The following is a 16,768-nucleotide window of genomic DNA, read 5'->3' on the forward strand; positions in this document are numbered from 1 at the left end:
TGCATGAAAAATTTTTTCCTCATGTCACTTTTGTTTCTCTTACCAAATACTTTAAATCTGTGCCCTCTCATTCTCGATTCTTTCACGAATGGGAACAGTTTCTCTCTATCTACTCTGTCTGGACCCCCCATGATTTTGAATACCTCTATCAGCCTTCTCTTCTCCAAGGAAAACAGTACTAACTTCTCCAATCTAACTTCATAACTGAAATTCCTCATCCCTGGAACCATTCTCGTGATTCTTTTCTCTACTCTGTCCATTGGCCTCATGTCTTTCCGCCAGTGTGGCGCCCAGAATTGGATGCAATGCTCCAGCTGAGGCTGAACTAGTGTCTTATACAAGTTCAACATAACTTCCTTGCTCTTGTACTCTGTGCCCCTATTAATAAAGCCCTGGATACTGTATGCTTTATTAACCGTTCTCTCAACCTGTCCTGCCACCTTCAATGACTTATGCACATATACACCCAGGTCCCTCTGCTCCTGCACCCACTTTAGGATTGTACCTTTTATTCTATATTGTCTCTGCATGTTCTTCCTACCAAAATGAATCACTTCCCATTTCTCTGCATTGAACTTCATGTGCCACCTGTCTGCCCATTCCATCAACTTGTCTATATCTTTTTGAAGTTCTACACTATCCTCCTCACAGTTCACAATGCTCCCAAGTTTTGTATCATTTGCAAATTTTGAAATTGTGCCCTGTGCACCAAGGTCTAGGTCATTAATATATATCAGGAAAAGCAAGGGTCCCAACACTGATCCCTGGGAAATTCCACTACAAACCTTCCTCCAGCCCAAAAAACCTCCATTAACGACTACACTTTTTTTCCTGTCACGCAGCCAATTTCATATCCATGTTGCTCCCGTCCCTTTTATTCCATGAGCTACAAGTTTGCTCACAAGTCTGTTGTGTGGCATTGTATCACACACCTTTTGAATGTCCACATACACCATTGCCCTCATCAACCCTCTCTGTTACCTCCTCAAAAAACTCCAGCAAGTTAGTTCAACATGATTTTTCCTTAAGAAATCCATGCTGGCTTTCCTTAATTAACTTGCATTTGTCCATGTGACTATTGATTTTGTCCCGAATTATTTTTTCTCGACGTTTTCCCACCACTGAAGTTAAACTGACTGGCCTGTAGTTGCTGGGCTTATCTTTACACACTTTTTTGAACAAGGGTGTAATGTTTGCGATTTTCCAGTCCTCTGGCACCACCCCCGAGTCTAAGGAAGACTGAAAAGTTATGGCCAGTGCCTCTGCGATTTCCACCCTCACTTCCCTCAGTATCCTTGGATGCATCTCATCTGTTCCCGGTGCTTTATCCACTTTAAGTACAGACAGCCTATCTAATACTTCCTCTTTATCAATTTTAAACCCCTCTAGTGTCTGACTTACCTCCTCTTTCAACATTGTCTGGGTTGCATCGTCTTCCTTGGTAAAGACAGATTCAGAGATTTCATGTAATACCTCAGCTATGCCCTCTGCCTCCATGTGTAAATCCTCTTTCTGGTCCCTAACCGGCCCCACTCCTCCTTTTACCACCCTTTTACTATTTGTTTTCCTATAGAAAATTTTGGGATTTCCGTTAATACTGGCTGCCAATCTCTTTTCATGTTCTCTCTTTGCTTCTCTTATTTTCTTTTTCACTTCCCCTCTGAACCTTCTATATTCAGTCTGGTTTTCAATAGTATTTCCTACCTGGCATCTGTCACATTGTCATCCAGGGAGCTCTGGATTTGTTTGCCTTACTTTTCCCCTTCGAGGGAACATACCGTGACTGTGCCCGAACTATCTCTTCTTTGAAGGTAGCCCATTGCTCATCTACCAGTTTTCCTGCCAACCTTTGACTCCAATTTATTCACCCCAACTCTATTCTTACCCCATTAAAGTTAGCCTTCCCCAGTTAATTATTCTTACCCTAGATTGCTGTTTGTCCTTTTCCATAGTCAGCCTAAACCTTATGATACAATGATCACTATTCCCTAAATGCTCTCCTTGATCCACTTGGCCCACCTCATTCCCAAGAACCAGATCTAGCAGTGCTTCCTTTTTCGTCGGACTAGCAACATACTATTGTAGAAAATTTTCCTGAACAAACTCTAGGAACTCTTGTCCCTCACTGCCCTTTACACTACTACAGTCCAAGTTGATGGATAATTAAAGTTCCCCACTATAACTACCCTATAGTTTTTGCATCTGTCTGTAATTTCCTTGCAAATTTGTTCCTCCATGTCCTTCCCACTAGCTGGTGGCCTATAGACAACACCGAGCAATGTAATTGCACCTTTTTGTTCCTTAGCTTTAACCAAATTGATTTTGTCCTCGACCCCTTTGGGACATCCTTTTGCTCCAGCACTGCAATGCTCTCCTTAATCAATACCGCCACCCCTCCCCCTTTTCTCCCTTTCCTATCTTTCCTGAACACCTTGTATCCAGGAATATTTAACACCCAGTCCTGCCCTTCTTTGAGTCAGGTCTCTGTTTTAGCCACAACATCATTTTTCCACGTGACAATCTGTGCCTGTACCTCACCAGTCTTATTAACTACATTCCATGCATTCATATACATGCACATTAACCCTGTTTATGACTTTATTACTTTCTCCCTTACTCTGACCCCCACCTAATAACGCACTATTCCCTACTCTTGTGCTAGCAGATGGTTGGTCAGTTTTTTTTTTAAAAAGACCGCCTGTCAGATTCACAGCTGACAGCTGCTAACATCGGGAACAGCCGTTGCCCAACTTCAGACAGATTTGGGGTTTTCCGGCCGGCTTTAGAAAAAAGTCAGAACCCACCGGAAAATCCCAAATCTGTTTGAAGTTGGAAAATGGCTGTTCCCAATGTTACTAGCTGTCAGCTGTGAAAATGACTTGTGATTTTTTTTTAAAACTGAACAACCATCTACTGTGCGTTCCCGCTCTCTGCAACTGTCAGACAGTGAGTGGCGGGGGGGGGGGGGGGGAGACATAGAGAGAGAATACAGAGAGAAAGAGAAAGGAGACAGAGAAAGAGAGAGGGGACAGAGAGAGAAAGGGGGACAGAGCGAGAGAGGGGGACACAGAGTGGGGAGGGACAGAGAGTGAGAGAGAGGCAGAGCAAGAAAGAGAGAGGGAGAGAGAGTGATCAAGATCACTCCTGACTGATGGGCATCTAATTCCGCATCGCTACAAGAAGTATGCAGGCAGACATTGATTACTTGTGCAAGCAAAAAAATGCCAGGTATTTCACTAAATTAGTGTCCAATATAGAGAGGAGAAAGTAATTCAATAAATTAGTCTTCTCATTTAAAGCTTCTTCATAATGCACATTAGTTGTTGTTTTGATTAATAAGATAAATTTTTAATATCTTTATCTTTCTATAATGATCTCCCTGGCCCCTTACATAAGATAAAAATTGTAATGTGGCGCCCCCCCCATGCAAAAAGGCTGTATTAGACCCCTCTGGAATGTATGTCACCCGGGTACCTACTCTGGGCAATTGGCCTTTGGATGCCATAGCGCTCTCCTGAGCATCATGATTGGTCGTATTACCAGCCAACCCTTGATCTACTGTATTCTATTCCTCAGGACCTTCATTACAAAACACATGAGCATTCAAGATACAAGGTGCCTCGTTTCTCTCTATCAGCTGCTCAGATTCTGAGATTTCATAATCAACTCGGATTAATCGCGAGGAATGAATGGATTCCCATGCTTGATAACTACTGTCTTACCATCATCACCTATTACCTCACCATGGCCCTTCCATTCCCTATGACCCTTTCTTTCATAATACACCAAATCTTCTGAATTAAATTCCACCTCAGACGACCTTACACAATGCCTCAGAGCTCTCCGGGTTTTCGCCAAGACCTCAGCCTTGATGAAAGCTCATCTCCCTGCATGTAAAGCATTCAAATGTGCAGAAAAATGGAACTAATTGTAGTACCTTCTAGAGTAGGAGGATTGTCACACAGCACAGAAGGCAATTTGGGATTCCACCCATAGACCAATTGATAGGGACTATATCCTCTAACCATCTGAAGTGAATTCTTCACATGAACTGCCCATGCCAAGGCAGTTGTCAGCTTGCACTTTGGTTGGTCAGCTAAGATTTTATGCAGCATTTCATCAATCACTGTGTGATTCCTGTCACAGAGCCCATTGCTGAAAGGACTTTCAGCTACAGTATTCATAACCATAATGTTCATGTTTTTACACATATCTCTGAACATGTCATTGGTAAATTCCCCTCCATTATCAGGCAGAAACTTAGCTGGTGCCCCAAGACTGATCCCTATCCATTTCTCCATAATTTTGTCGATAATCACCCTTTTGCCCTTGCTATTCATTATTATTGAAAGACTAAATCTAGTTGCTAGGTCTATAAAATTCAGAACAAAAATATTCTTGTCTTTGTCCCATTCCTTTAAATCCATGGCAACTACCATGTTAAACTCCAGAAAGCTTGTTGTGGAAGGATGATGCTGGAGCCGATCTTTACTCAGTTTCACATTTATTGTACAGAGTAAAAGGATTACAAACATGTAGCTCCTCACTCAAACCCTCCAGCAGTCTCAGTAAGTGTCTGTTTATAAGTGCTCAAGTAAGATCCCAATTAACACCCTCCACAGCATATAATTAAACAATTGACACACAATTGGGGCGGCGCAGGGGCGGCGCAATGGTTAGCACCGCAGCCTCACAGCTCCAGCGACACGGGTTCAATTCTGGGTACTGCCTGTGTGGAGTTTGCAAGTTCTCCCTGTGTCTGCGTGGGTTTCCGCCGGGTGCTCCGGTTTCCTCCCACAGCCAAAAAGACTTGCAGGTTGATAGGTAAATTGGCCATTATAAATTGCCCCTAGTATAGGTAGGTGGTAGGGGAATATAGGGACAGGTGAGGATGTGATAGGAATATGGGATTAGTGTAGGATTAGTATAAATGGGTGGTTAATGGTTGGCACAGACTTGGTGGGCCGAAGGGCCTGTTTCAGTGCTGTATCTCTAAATCTAAAAAAATCTAAAAAAATTAACAGATTAACACAGGGTAAGTCTTAAACCATAAATCCCCAAAATCCTGATCTTCTTCAGGGCAGAGTTCGGGTGGAGGATTGCCAATGGCACTGGAAATTGGGGTAAAACTCCAGTTCAGACACCCTTGGAACTTATGAATGACCTGGACTTGGGTATACAGAGCAGATGACACAAAACTCGGAAATGTAGTAAACGGTGAGGAAGATAGAAACAGACTTGAGGAGGACATAAACTGGTGAAATGGGCAGATAGGTGACAGATAAAAATTACCACAGAGACAAGTGAAGTGATACTTTTGGTAGGAAGAATGAGAAGAGGTAATATACACAAATTGGTACAATTTTAAAGGAACTGAAAGACCAGGGGTTTATGCTAAACGTTTACCAAACATTAGTTCGGCTCAGCTGGACTATGGTGTCCAGTTCTGGACCTGACATTTTAGGAAAGACATCAAGGCCTTGGAGAAGGTAGAGAAGAGATTTTCTAGAATGGTATCAAGGATGAGAGATTTTGGTTATGTGGAGAGACCAGGGAGGCTGGGGTTGTTCTCCTTAGAGCAGAGAATGTTATGGGGACATTTAACTAATGCATTCACAATCATGAACGGGAGAAACTGTTTCTACTGACAGAAAGGTCAGTGACAAGAGGACACAGATTTAAGGTAATTGACAAAGAGCCAGAGGGGAGATGAGGAGATTTCTTTTTATGGAGCAAGTTGATATAACCCAGAATGCACGGCCTGAAAGTGTAGTGGAAGTAGATTCAATAATAACTTTCCAAAGGGAATTGGATAAATAGTTGAAGGAGATGAAATTGCAATAGGACTAATTGGATAGTTTTCAAAGAGCAAACACAGGAATGAAGGGATGAATGGCCTCCTGTGCCGTAAGATTCTATGATTCCTTGAGAATCTGGAATTTTTTTCCCCCTCCTTCTGTTCACGCCATCCTGGAATTTTCCTGCTCTGAAATGATGTTAATTACAAACAGAAACAGTCCTCTCCCTAGAGCTAAGTTGAAGGAATAGTTTACTGGTAAAATAACTTCGAACCTACAAGCAAAGAGTATTAACCCTGCCCACATCAAGTGTATATCATGGCTGTTTGTGAGGTCCATGGGTTTGGAGAGCCCTGAGAGTCCTGTTTAACAAAAAAAAATGTCGTCTTGTCTCAAAACTCCCTGCAAACTGTTTCAATTTAGCACTTACGAGGCTTTCACAGACTGGTGTATTTTCTTGTTGAGCTTCTGGTCATGGTCAACTTAAAACTTCTGCTGTGTCAAATGACTGCATTTAGTATTTGGATTAGCTGGGTGAGTCACTGAATGTGATATTCCAGTTTCTGATCTGCTCCACTTGAAAATTGGGCTGCCACTTATACTAAATTGCTATTTAAACTGAATCGCAATTCCCTTTAACTCTGAATTGCACAGCTCTTTTAACCTACCTCACCTCTCCATAGTTCTGAAAGAGCATTCTGCTCCCACTGCATGGATATTTTGGAAAAAAAAGCCTTTTCCTATGATGCTGACAGGACAAAGAAACAGCTGTGATAATTGACTGCTACTTTAAGCTGTCAAGCTCTCTACCACATAATTTTTGGCTTTTACGCCAACTCCTTCTGTCACATTGGAGGATGTGAGAGAAGATTAAAGGGTCATAAGGCTTTGGCCATAATCTGTGCCAATTTTGAATGGGCAGAGCACTTAAAAATTGCCACCTAGGGAGAACTTGCATTTCTGTAGCACCTTATATGATCTCAAAGCACTCCACAGCCAATGAAATGCTTTTTGCAGTGTAGTCACTGTTGTAATGTAGGAAACACAGCAGCCAATTTACACACAGCAAGCTCCCATAAACAGCAATGAGATAATGGTCAGATAATCTGTTTTAGTGGTGTGAATTGAGAAATAAGTACTGGCCAGGGCACTCTGAGAACTCCCCTGCTCCTCTTTACAGTTAACGATAATCCTGAGAGGGTCTTCATTTAACATCTCATTCAAAAGGCAGAACCTCTGACAGTGCAGCGCTCGCTCAGTGTTATACTGAAGTGTCGGCCTAAATTATGTACTTATAATTTGAATCCATAACCTTAAGACTCAGGGGTGAGAGTGCTACTGACTGAGCCATGGCTGACATGTGGTATCATGCCTCTAGTCGTTGGTACATCCCCTTTTCCTGTCTACCACTGAGCATTGAGCTGCTGGGATCCTACTCTCTGGAATTCCTTCCCTTAATGACTTTCTATCTCTCCTTCATCCTTATATGACCCTGCTCAGAGCCTACCTCTTTGGCCAAGCTTTCTGTCACCCCTTTTAATCCCTCCCTTCTTGGCACAGGATCTGATTTCCTTATGCCGATCCCTGAAGTGCCTTAGGAAGTTTGGTATGATTAAAAAATGCTACGTTAGGAAATTGTTATTCTCTATTCCTGACAGTTCTTGCCGTTGATTGCCATTCTAGACTCCAAAAAAAGCCTAACATAAAGGCTTGCACTAATGTCTGACAGTACCTGTCACTCGCTGTAGTTTGACAGATCATTAGTTATGATTGCCTTCAGCTTGAAGCAGTGTGGCCTTTGCTGCCATGCATTAGTGATGTGGGTGGTGAAACCATATGTGGATTAGTACAAATGCACAGCCGGAAATAGTGACTCACCTTTTGTAGTGGTTCACTAATTGAAGGTGTTTGCAACATCTTCCTCTCTTGGTAACTTGCTTCCAGACTGAACATCTTTTTTTAAGCCTCCATTTTAACACTCAATCTATAATGTTTTTAAATATTTTACATACGTATAAACCTCCTATCCATTGCCCTTCAGATGTTCACACTTCAGGTGTTGTACAAGTCTCTGTGCCATTCTTTCTTGGATTTGAAATAAACAGAAACAATCAATTTGCTCCCAATAGTTTTAGTCCAATGAGAGTCAAGCATTTGTGTTCTGCGAAGCAGTTTAATTCACATATATCAGAATGAATATTCACTCCCATTTATGCTCAATAAAGAAATCAACAGTTAAAACAAAGCATTTTTCACAATGGGTGACCAATTATAAACTCTCTCGTCAGTCAGTTATCTGTCATCCTAACTGTATCAGTGTGTACAAGGTGCTTCATCGCTTGGTAATGTAATGTTGAAAGAAAACCTGCCAGGAATGGTAGGATTGGCATTTGACTAGATCCAAAGTAGCTCTTTCAATGCCAGCACTTTCTACAACAAACATATCGAGGGATAGGATAACAATGAACCATAAGGAACAGGCGTAACCGCACTTTTCAAATTTTAAAGGGAATAATGCCCTTTTCATTCTTTTAAAATGCATTCTTGGGATGTGGGTGTTGCTGGCAAGGCTGGCATTTGTTGCCCATCCCTAGTTTCCCTAAACTGTGTGATTTGCTCGGCCAATTTAGAGGTCAGTTAAGTGTCAACCATGCTGATGTGGTACCCAAGTCACAAAAGGATCAGACTGGGTTAGTATGGCAGGTTTCCTTCCCTAAAGGGCAATAGTGAACCAGTTGGATTTTTTATGACAATCCAACAACTTCAGAGTCACTTACTGGTACCAGCTTTTTATTTCCAAATTCTTTTTTGAACTGCATTTGAATTCCCAAACTGTAATAGATTACTAGTCCAGCAACATAACCATTACCGTACCCTGGCATTTACTACATAAAACAACATTACATGACAGGATCTCTGGGTTATAATCTAACCTCAAATTCAGCTAATTATAAAGCTCCTAAACTTTACTGTTATCAAACAAGTCAGAGGTTACCCAGCAGACCAAGGTGTGCTTTCTCAGCTTTTGTCTCATAACTTGTTCCAACATCTGTGCTCTTCCTCCTCAAGTTATTGAATTAGGTGACTACTTGGGGAGCTTTTATTCTGCTGAAGAATTTGAGCAATAGTCTTAACCTGGTTCTGCCTTTCATCCTCAGATTGTACGGCATGACCGAACTATGGAGAAAATAGTCTTCCCCGTGCCCAGTATTTGTGAATATCTCACGCACGAGTCAAAATGGAAGGTGTTCAACACCACAGAGAGGGATGAACAGGGCAGCAAAGTGAATGATTTCTTCCAGCAAACTGAAGACCTCTACAATGAAATGATTTGGCAGAAGAAGATCAAAAGTAAATATGCTGGCTCGGATCTGCATGGTGGTTGGGCTCGTGATCACACTTAAAGCTTGGGAATGCCTTTAGTATTTTTTTGTTAGGAATCATTAATTGGCCCTTCTGACATATAAAACTTCAACCAGTTTAAGCAGAACTTATTTCCTGGACTATGCAAGAGAGAAATTACTTCTGAACTATTCTCCTTTTGCCTATAAGCCTGTTAATTCTTTCAGCCAATTCTTGTGTTTCCCTAAATTCTCAGGTCTTCAGTGCATCAATGACAGATATAGGACTAGAAATTCAGTTCACTGCACACATTTTTCAGCCTTCTAAGCTTTTAAAAGGGCGTCAGGCAGTGCCACCCACCATATTGATAAAGACCAAAATGATTGGCGTGCAGTGCCCAAGCATGAAGCAGGAATTAGTGCTTTTGCATATACAAATAGGGGGATAAGCACTTGTTTAAGGCCTTGCTCTGCAACATTGATTTGCCCTGAGGCAGCCAGTGCTGGGTATGTTCAGGAGGACTTGGTGAGGAAAGTATCACTGGCACCAGGCCTGGAGGCAGGAGCCCCAGTACATTGTGCATAAAGGGTCACTGACGCGAGAGCTGAAGAGAGAAAACCCTGCACATTGTGGATAAAGGGTCACGATCCCCTTTCAAAAGGAAATTGGATGGGCACTTGAGGGAAATAAACCTGCAGGGCTACGGGGATAGAGTGGAGCAATGGGACTGACTGGATTGCTCTATAGAGAGCAGGCATGGACTCGATAGGCTTAATGGCCTCCTTCAGTGCTGGTATGACTATGAAAAACCCAACCACTCCACTTTCTGACCTGATTGCTCCCCACCCCTTCCGGCCGAGTCATCCCCCATTTTCCAACCCGGTCCCTTTAATCACTAACCTGAGGACTGCTGCTGGTGTTGATCAGCGATCTGATCTCCCAATCCACTTTGCCAGCAAGCTGCCTGTTACTTTTCTTAACTTGCTGCCACGATGGTAATGAGGCCAAAAGTCAGGTGCTGTTCAGGCCTCACCATTCAGACACAGCGATCCATCATAAGACATAGTTCATAGTATGCGAAGGCCCCGAGACAGATCGGCAGCATCTGACCCCAAACTGGCACATCCTCTTCCATTGGATGACTAACAGAGACAATAAAGATCTTCCCACACTTTGTGACCATTGATGATAATTGGGTTTAATAAATTACCAATTAATAATTGGGTTTAAGTCGATGCTTATTCACAGCAGCTCTTCATTTTTTTTAGCATTATTGCTAAACCACCAATGAGGCTGAATCACACCTGCCTTTGACAAATCTTTGGTTTCACTCAGTGTGTGTATTTTATATGAAAATAGACTTCTTATAGAGAAAAGCAAAATACTGCAGATGCTGGAAATCTGAAATAAAAACAAGAAATGCTGGAAATACTCAGCAGGTCTGGCAGCATCTGTGGAGAGAGAAGCAGAGTTAACGTTTCAGGTTAGTCACCCTTCATCTCATAGATCGCGGAACTGTTGATCTCCTTGGCTACATGATCCCTGTGAAGTCCTGTGCTCAAATTCTTTTTGTTTTGAACTTCTGCCATCAAGCCAGTACTTTCACACTGTACCTCATTTCCGTTTCTCTCTGTTATTCCCAGCAGTGCCCTGTTTTGCAGACACTGAGTACTTCAGGGGGAAAAACACAAATTATGTCTAGTGTGTGGATGTACAAACTATTACTAATTAAATGGCCTTAGGGCCCCAACAGCATCCCAGCAGTAATACAAAGACTTGTGCTCCAGAACCATGCCCCTCGCCAAGCTGTTCCAGTACAGCTACAACACTGGCATCTACCCGACAATATGGAAAATTGTCCAGGTTTATCCTGTCCATAAAAGCAGGACAAATTCAATCCAGTCAGTTATCACCCCATCAGTCTACTCTCAGTCATCAGCAAAGTGATGGAAAGTGTCGTAAACAGTGCTATCAAGTGGCACTTACCAATAACATGCTAACTGATACTCAGTTTGGTTCCGCCAGGGTCACTCAGCTCCAGATCTTATTACAGCCTTGGTCCAAACTTGGACAGAATAGCTGAATGTCAGCAGTGAGGTGAGAGCAATTGCCCTTGACATCAAGGTAGCATTTGACCGAGTGTGGCATCAAGGAGTCCCAGCAAAATTGATGTCAATGGGAATCAGGGGGAGAGCTCGCTACTGCCTATACTCATGCCTAACACATAGGAAGATGGTTGTCATTGTTGGAGACCAATTATCTCAGCCCCAGGCCTTTGCTGCAGGAGTTCCTTAAGATAGTGTGCTAGGCCCAACCATCTTCAGCTGCTTCATCAATGACCTTCCTTCAATCATAAGGTCAGAAGTGGGGGTGTTCGCTGATGATTGCACTGTGTTCAGTTCCATTTGCAGCGCATCAGATATTGAAGCAGTCCATGCAATTGCATTGCAGCAAGACCTGGACAACATTCAGGCTTGGGCTGATAAGTGGCAAGTAACATTCACACCACACAAGTGCCAGGCAATGACCATCTCCAATGAGAGAGAATCTAACCATCTTCACTTGACATTCAACGACATTACCATCGCTGATTCCCCCACCATCAACATCCTGGGGGTTACCATTGACCAGAAACTTAACTGGACCAGCCATATAAATACTGTGGCCAAAAGAGCAGGTCAGAGGTTGGGAATTGTGCAACGAGTAACTCGCCTCCTGACTTGCCAAAGCCTGTCCATCATCTGCAAGGCACAAGTGAGAAATGTGATGGAATACTCTCCACTTACCAGGATGTTGCCTGGTCTGGAGGGTATTAGCTATGAGGAGAGGTTGGAAAAACTCGGATTGTTTTCACTGGAATGACGGAGGTGGAGGGGCGACATGATAGAGGTTTACGAAGTTATGAGCGGCATGAACAGAGTGGATAGTCAGAAGCTTTTTCCCAGGGTGGAAGAGTCAGTTACTAGGGGACATAGGTTTAAGGTGCGAGGGGCAAAGTTTAGAGGGATGTGCGAGGCAAGTTTTTTTACACAGAGGGTGGAGTGCCTGGAACTTGCTGCCAGGGGAGGTGGTGGCAGCAGGTACCATAGCGACGTTTAAGAGAAGTCTTGACAAATATATGAATAGGAAGGGAATAGAGGGATATGGGCCCCGGAAGTGCAGAAGGTTTTAGTTTAGGCAGGCATCAAGATCGGCGCAGGCTTGGAGGGCCGAATGGCCTGTTCCTGTGCTGTACTGTTCTTTGTTCTTTTTTATTCTTTGAGTGCAGCTCCAACAACACTTAAGAAGCGCAACACCATCCAGGACAAAGCAGCCCACTTCATCGGTACCTCACCCAGCACCTTAAACATTCACTCACTCCACCATCGGCACACAGTGGATGTACTTAAAATGATGAAGGAGGTTGGTAGGGTAGATGTGGAGAAGATGTTTCCACTTGTGGGGGGTCCAAAACTAGGGGTTATAAATATAACATAAATATGGAAAATACTGGAAGTAGTCAGGTCAGGCAGCATTTAAGGAGAGAGGAACAGAGTTAACCTTTTAGATCGACGACTTCATGGTTTTTGATAGTCACCAATAAATCAGGTAAAGAATTCACAAGATACTTCTCTATGCAGAGAATGGTTTGAGCGTGGGTGTTGCTAACACATGGAATTATAGTAAATAACATGGAAGCATTTAAGGGGAAGCTAATAAGTACATGAGGCAGAAAGGAATGAAAAGGCATGCTGGTCGGGTTAGATGAAGTAGGAGGGGAGGAGGCTCATGTGGATCATAAATGCCGGCGAGAATCAGTTTGCTGAATTGTCTATCTCTTGTGCTGTAAATTCTATGTGAAACTAGTCCCTGTGGGTATAATGATGTCACTGTAGTCTCACCTCTGTCTACTGAATGATTTCTACTGGACAACACCATGCTACTTTTACTTATCTTGTTCTTTCTTTCTTCAGATAACCCAGGCTTGTTTTGGTTCGCAAAAAACATATCACTATGGGGGACCATTTCATTCAATTTTGCAGTATTTATCAATCTAGCTGTCGCACTTTTCTATCCATTTGGAGATGATGGTGATGAGGGTAAGTTAGAAAGAACATTCAAAAATTAATTGCCTTAGTAAACGTTCGCTACTTGCCCACAATTTCATATCATCTAGAAAGGCTCAATGTCGTGCGTGTTTGCTGGATTCATTATTATATTTGAAGCGGACAAACTTAAAAGTAACAACATGCATAGGAAGAACTTAGATTTATAGAGCACCTTTCATGACCTCAGGATGTCCCAAAATGCTTTATAGCCAATGGAATATAGCCACTGTTGTAAGATCAGGAAATGCGACAGCCAATTTGCACACAGCAAGCTCCCACTAACAGAAATGTGATAATGATCAGATAATCTGTGATAAAAACAAGAAATGCTGGAACCACTCAGCAGGTCTGGCAGCATCTGTGAAAAGAGAAGCAGAGTTAACGTTTCGGGTCAGTGACCCTTCATCGGAACTGACAAATATTAGAAAAGTCACAGGTTATAAGCAAGTGAGGTGGGGTTGGGGCAAGAGATAACAAAGGAGGTCTAGATTGGACCAGGCCACATAGCTGACCAAAAGGTCACGGAGCAAAGGCAAACAATATGTTAATGGTGTGTTGAAAGACAAAGCATTAGTACAGATTAGGTGTTAATATACTGAATATTGAACAGCAGCAAGTGCAAACCTGAAAAAAACAGTGGGTAAGCAAACTGAACAGACTAAGATGAAATGAAATAAATGCAAAAAAAAAAAATTGTAAAAAATGTAAAAAAGAATGTAAAAAAAAAAAGGAAGAAAAAATGACTAAAAATGAAAGTAAAATGGGTGGCTGTCATGCTCTGAAATTATTGAACTCAATGTTCAGTCATGGAGGCTGTTTACCGATTAGGCACACGACAGCCTGCCGGTTCAAGGTATGACAAAGCAACACCTCCAATGGTGCAGCACTCCTTCAGTACTGCACTGCATTATAACCTGGACTATGCACTCAAGTCTCTGGAGGGGGCCTGAACCTACAACCGTCTGATTCAAAGGTGAGAGCACTACCTGTGAGCCAAGGCCAACACCAGATTCTTGTATCTTGTTAATTCACTACTAACAGATAATAACAGGAAGTTTTACAATTTCGCCCAGAATACTGTCTCAGAAAGACGAAGATGGGGAGATGACATAATATCATACCTAGGAATCACATGGGTGAGAACTGCAAGGGTTAGAGATAAATGGAAAAGGCATGAGGAGGGGGCTACATCCTACACTGGATGAACACAACCTAAATGATGAAAAAGTATGGCTGACTGTCTCATAATGTGTCAATATGTGTAATCATGTGTCACTTCTGGTCATTTACGAGTGTAATGAACTAATGCTGCAGTAATACTGCACCAGCCAGTGCAGGAACAGAGCGAGGAGAGCAGGATTCTGTGCAAACATTACCTGCAGACACAACTATTGAATGATGGAGAGCAGAACTCCAAGTATGCTTGCTCTAATGCAGATATTAAGCAATACTTACTGGTTACCGGTGCATATTTAGTGATTGACTAAGAGCAAATAAAGCAGTTCGTAGTTGTTGCTCCTTAGAAATTGAAACCAACGGGTTTATTTTAAAGAAAGAAATGTTTTAAAGAGTTAGCATTTTGGAAGGAATCTAACTTGTGCTGAGACCATTGTGTGTATCAGCAGCAAGAGGCTGCCTTCCAAAACTGAGTAACACCAATGGCTAACATGTAATAAAGGAACAGAGGAATTGTTTGATAGAATGGGACCAATGTCCAAAATGTTTTCTCTCTACCATTCTGGTAGTTGCATAACAAACAAGAGAAGACCATTTAGGCCCCTAGAACCTACTACCCCATTCATCGCTGATCTGTACCTTGACTCCAGTTACCCGCCATATCCTGGATACCATTTCCTAACAAAAATCCATCATCTCAGTAAAACTAAACTACAAAGGACCAGTCAATTGGAAATGCTGATAATAGATACATCGAGGGCCCTGAACCGGATTGTGAAGATGATTGGCAGTATTAAGTCGTTTCTTCCATCCAATTCAAAAACTATTAGTCTTTAAATGTGACAAAAATGAAGGTGTGTGACATACAATTTCCTGACCATTCCCCTCAATAAATTTCTAGAAATCAAAAATGAAAATTATATGGTATAATTAGTATCAGCATCGAGCGCCTTTGTGCAGTGTTGGCTTCTAGTTGCTGTTAGCTTTGGTTCAGTGGTATCATTCTAAGCTGTGAGCCAGACAGTTGTGGGTTCAAGTCTCACTCCAGAGGCTTGAGCACAATGTTCAAGCTGACACTCTAGTGCAATACTGAGGGAGTGCTGCACTGTTGGAGGTGCTGCCTTTCAGATAATGGGTTAAGCCCAAGGCCCTGTCGGTTGGATGTAAAAGATCCCGTGGCACTGTTTGAAGAAGTGCAAAGGAGTTTTCATTGGACATTATTTAACCTTCAACCAATATCACTAAAACAGATGATCTGGTCATTATCTCATTGCTGTTTGTGGGACCTTGCTGTGCATTCATTGGCTATAAAGCACTCTGAGATGTCCTAAGGTTGTGAAAGACGCTGCATAAATGCACGTCTTTATTTTCTTTCTAAGATACACACCACAGGTAAGCATTGAAGATCAAAATAGAATTGACATCTATTGGGCAAAAATTTACTATAGCAGGATATTTAGTTCAATCTCCCCTTGCACGTTCAGGCATTTTAATTTTTTGTGAGACAAACTGCTGTAAGTGCAAATTGATAACGGGGCCCTGAGGGGAACAGGGCAAGCAACTGTGTATCTCCTTAACCAATCATGGTGAAATTAACTGCACAAGATCTGAGAAGTAAGTGTAAACTAGAGTGGGTGAATTCAATGTCAAATCAGGTACAAAGATAGAAATAGAGAGGGAAAGAAAGATTGGATTAAGAGAGAGCAAAGAAAGGAAAAGCAAAAAGGAAAATGTTCTAATTTCAAATTTTACAGTTTTAAAATCTTCAACATGCTGAAGGAATGAGACTCCATACTAGTACTAATTAATTTTCAGTACCAGAGAGATTGACTGGCAGTAATTACCACTTTCCACATTGTTAAAAGGATACTTAGACTGAAATGAACAAGATTTAAATTACTGGGGTAAGTTTAATTTGTATCCACCATGCAAATACAACAACGTCACACTCTTCAATGCATTTCAGTGGTGAGGACACATTGCAATGCTGTTTACACAAAGTTAGCGGCCGAGTGGCACCATTCTGACAGCAACGTTTGGATGTTTGAGTTTAACTGTCTATCTGCCCCTCATCTGTACCATTTGCACCATTAGCCTCAATGTTATCTTGACAACAACATCTGGCCCATTATTGGAGATTTCTCCAGTTGCTGCTGTTCAGTGACATGGAGAAGGTGATGATCAAAAATATATCGTTGGAGTTTCACTTGAGTTATGAATAGAACAGATGGCTTATACCTGTGATATATGCAATCTACTGCTTTCACAGCTGTAGCCAACAGGACTATCTACTAAGGCCAGTGTGGGTATGATATCCTTCTCCGTCCCAAGTGTGCTAGCTCTATTATCATATATTCACTGACA

At 42.1% G+C, this 16,768-nt stretch overlaps 1 protein-coding gene across 2 annotated transcripts in view; it reads left to right on the forward strand.

Annotated features, from left to right (window-relative positions):
- itpr2 (inositol 1,4,5-trisphosphate receptor, type 2) overlaps positions 1–16,768 on the forward strand; it is a 308,108-nt gene that overhangs the window by 238,944 nt on the left and 52,396 nt on the right. For both annotated transcript variants that reach the window (XM_068058832.1, XM_068058834.1), the window contains exons 47-48: positions 8,957–9,149; positions 13,094–13,219. In XM_068058832.1, the coding sequence (XP_067914933.1) occupies positions 8,957–9,149; positions 13,094–13,219 (319 nt within the window). The remainder of the gene's footprint in view (positions 1–8,956; positions 9,150–13,093; positions 13,220–16,768) is intronic.

The sequence above is a fragment of the Heterodontus francisci genome, chromosome 27 (genome assembly GCF_036365525.1).
Source record: "Heterodontus francisci isolate sHetFra1 chromosome 27, sHetFra1.hap1, whole genome shotgun sequence".
NCBI lineage: Eukaryota > Metazoa > Chordata > Chondrichthyes > Heterodontiformes > Heterodontidae > Heterodontus > Heterodontus francisci.